Below are 2,498 nucleotides of genomic sequence, written 5' to 3'. Positions count from 1 at the left end.
TCACCAATTTCCCACGATCTCATGACCGAGGGCGCAACGACATTCATGACTCGTGTGTGAAGTGGCGGCCGCGGTTCCGGCAGGCAGCAACAGCTTCTCTTCATCCCCTCTCCAAGTAGCGGCGTCAGCCACGCCTCCAGCTCCAGCAAGACAGCGCTGGTGTAAACCACACCGCAGGTGTCGGCCAGTCACCAGTCGGTGCTTCTCTGTTTAATTAGTAGTGCTCCCTTTCCTTGCAAAGTAGGAGTGTACATGCCCTGAGCCTAACTCTCGTATGCTTCTTTGCCTAGTTAAGAGTGTTTGCTTTCCTTGCAAATTATGAAAGCCTTAATTTTGTGATATAATTGACATTTTATGCAAAACACTATTTTCAAATATAGCACATTATAGCTTGTATAGCATTTGGAGAAGGGCGACACTTAATCTTGTAGCACGCCTTTTTTTCTCATTGCTTTGGACAGAACCAAATACTCCTTATTACTACTTTATTGGAGCAAGAAGTAAGAAGAGACGGCCGGAACTAGTAGAACGAGAGTCATAGGCATGCTAGTATATATACGTGGTAAAAGGAGACCGAAAACTGCATCTCTACCTCGCTTCTAACTAGCAGCAAGAAAAATTATGCTGGCCAGCCGATAATGGAGTTCTACTATCACATTCTACTCGCTCTTGTCCCTCTCCTGTACCTCATAGGATGGTTCCGCCGTCCTCGTGGCCTGCGGCTCCCGCCGGGTCCATGGCAACTCCCCGTCATCGGTAGCCTCCACCACCTCCGCGGCAACCTCCCACACCGCACGATACGCGACCTCTCACGCCGCCATGGGCCTGTGATGTTCCTCAAGCTGGGAGGGATCCCGGTTGTCGTCGCCTCTTCCCGCGAAGCTGCCGAGGATGTGATGAGGACCAACGACGCCGTGCTTTCGTCCAGGCCGCAGACGCCGACGGTGAAGCTCCTCACCAAGCAAGGGCACGACATCGTGCTAGCCAAAAACGATGAACAGTGGCGGCAGCTCCGCAAGATCTGCGTGCACGAGCTTCTGGGCACCAGGCGCGTCCAGTCCTTCCGTCCTGTCCGTGAGCAGGAGGCCATGCGGCTCGTCCAGGCGGTGGCAGCCTCGTCGGTGTCCTCAGACTCGGACGGTGTGAACCTCGACAGGCTGCTGTCCGCGCATGTCAACGACGTGATTGTGCGCGCCGTCGTGGGTGACGGCGAGGTCGATGACCGGGAAACCTTGCTGCGACTCACCGCCAAGGCCATAGAGTTGGTCGGGAGCTTCCGCCTGGCTGACATGTTTCCGTCGTCGCGGATAGCACGAGCCCTCAGCTCACGGGCTATGCATAAGGTCGAGGTGTATGTGGAGGAGCTATTTACATTCATGGATGGTATCATAAGTCAACACGTGGAGAGAAGAAGGTCGATGCCCCATCAGCATCAGGATCCGGAGGACCTCATAGATGTCCTCTTGAGGGTTCAAGACGAAAACAGCCTTCGGTTCCCTATTTCCATGGGTACAATAAAGGGCGTTCTTTTCGTAAGTTAATACATGCTTTCATCTCAATTTTATCTTGCATCAACATATATATACTGTCTTAATTAACCTTCGTTTGCTAGCTCGTTCCTTATGTAAATGTTTCTTATTGACTAACCACAGTGAAAGTAATTTCAGCAGTAACATCGAGTCCAACTCAGCAAATTTGTCTATGTGACAATGAATTCATAAGGATAGAGATAGTTTGACTACGTTAGCTAGTTACTCATACTATGAGTAACATCACGCATACCAATATAATATGAGTCTATAACCTAATAAATAAAATTTTACATGACAATACACTTATGTTACTACTCCCTCCATACCGATGCATAATAAGTCATCTTACGAAAACCAAATAATCCCATACACTTAGGCGTGATGCATTAACTTCCACCTTGTTTCTTGTTTATTGACATGAATAAAGGAATCAACCAATAAGAGACATGGGGTGTGTATGTTTTTAATAACTTGAGACTATCTAGCACGACATGCAGTGATCAGTTCATTGCATGCAATGGTATTAATTAGCAAATAAACATTAAGTTTTCTTGTTTTCTCCTCCGCCTTGGTTGCGGTGCACAATGTGAGATAACTTATGCAGTTGTATGGATGGAGTACCCACTATGAAGATAGTAACATAGTCTAGGAATATGTTGATGTTACTACTGTATGTTATATGTTACTCTTCACTGAGGCTAGTCTTACTCTCTCCCTTCTCGTGTAAAGGGCTCAGCTGAAAATTCTCAGCAACCAAAGGTAGGCTTGAGTGGATGGCACGAGTTTCATGGCCTCAAAACTGCCAATGAAATAATCCCCACATTTTAGACAACCCCGAAGCAATAAGTGGCTCCCTCTAATTGGATTCGCATGGTGCATGCATAAATGGCATCTAAGTCCCCCTCCCTCTCTATACGAATGAAGTGTGTCATGGCACTCAAAACACTCTATTTGAATGAGACTCAA

General features: G+C 47.5%; 1 protein-coding gene across 1 annotated transcript in view; it reads left to right on the top strand.

Moving 5' to 3' along the window:
* The first annotated feature begins 617 nt into the window (after positions 1 to 617).
* The window catches only part of LOC119367039 (zealexin A1 synthase-like), a 2,872-nt gene continuing 991 nt past the window's right edge, over positions 618 to 2,498 (top strand). The window contains exon 1 of the mRNA XM_037632671.1: positions 618 to 1,532. Within this exon, the coding sequence (XP_037488568.1) occupies positions 639 to 1,532 (894 nt within the window). The 5' untranslated portion in view covers positions 618 to 638. The remainder of the gene's footprint in view (positions 1,533 to 2,498) is intronic.

The sequence above is a fragment of the Triticum dicoccoides genome, chromosome 2B, assembly GCF_002162155.2.
Source record: "Triticum dicoccoides isolate Atlit2015 ecotype Zavitan chromosome 2B, WEW_v2.0, whole genome shotgun sequence".
In the NCBI taxonomy this organism is placed as follows: Eukaryota; Viridiplantae; Streptophyta; class Magnoliopsida; order Poales; family Poaceae; genus Triticum; species Triticum dicoccoides.
The sequence above is the reverse complement of the archived record's forward strand: the minus strand, read 5'-3'. Positions and strand labels throughout refer to the sequence as shown.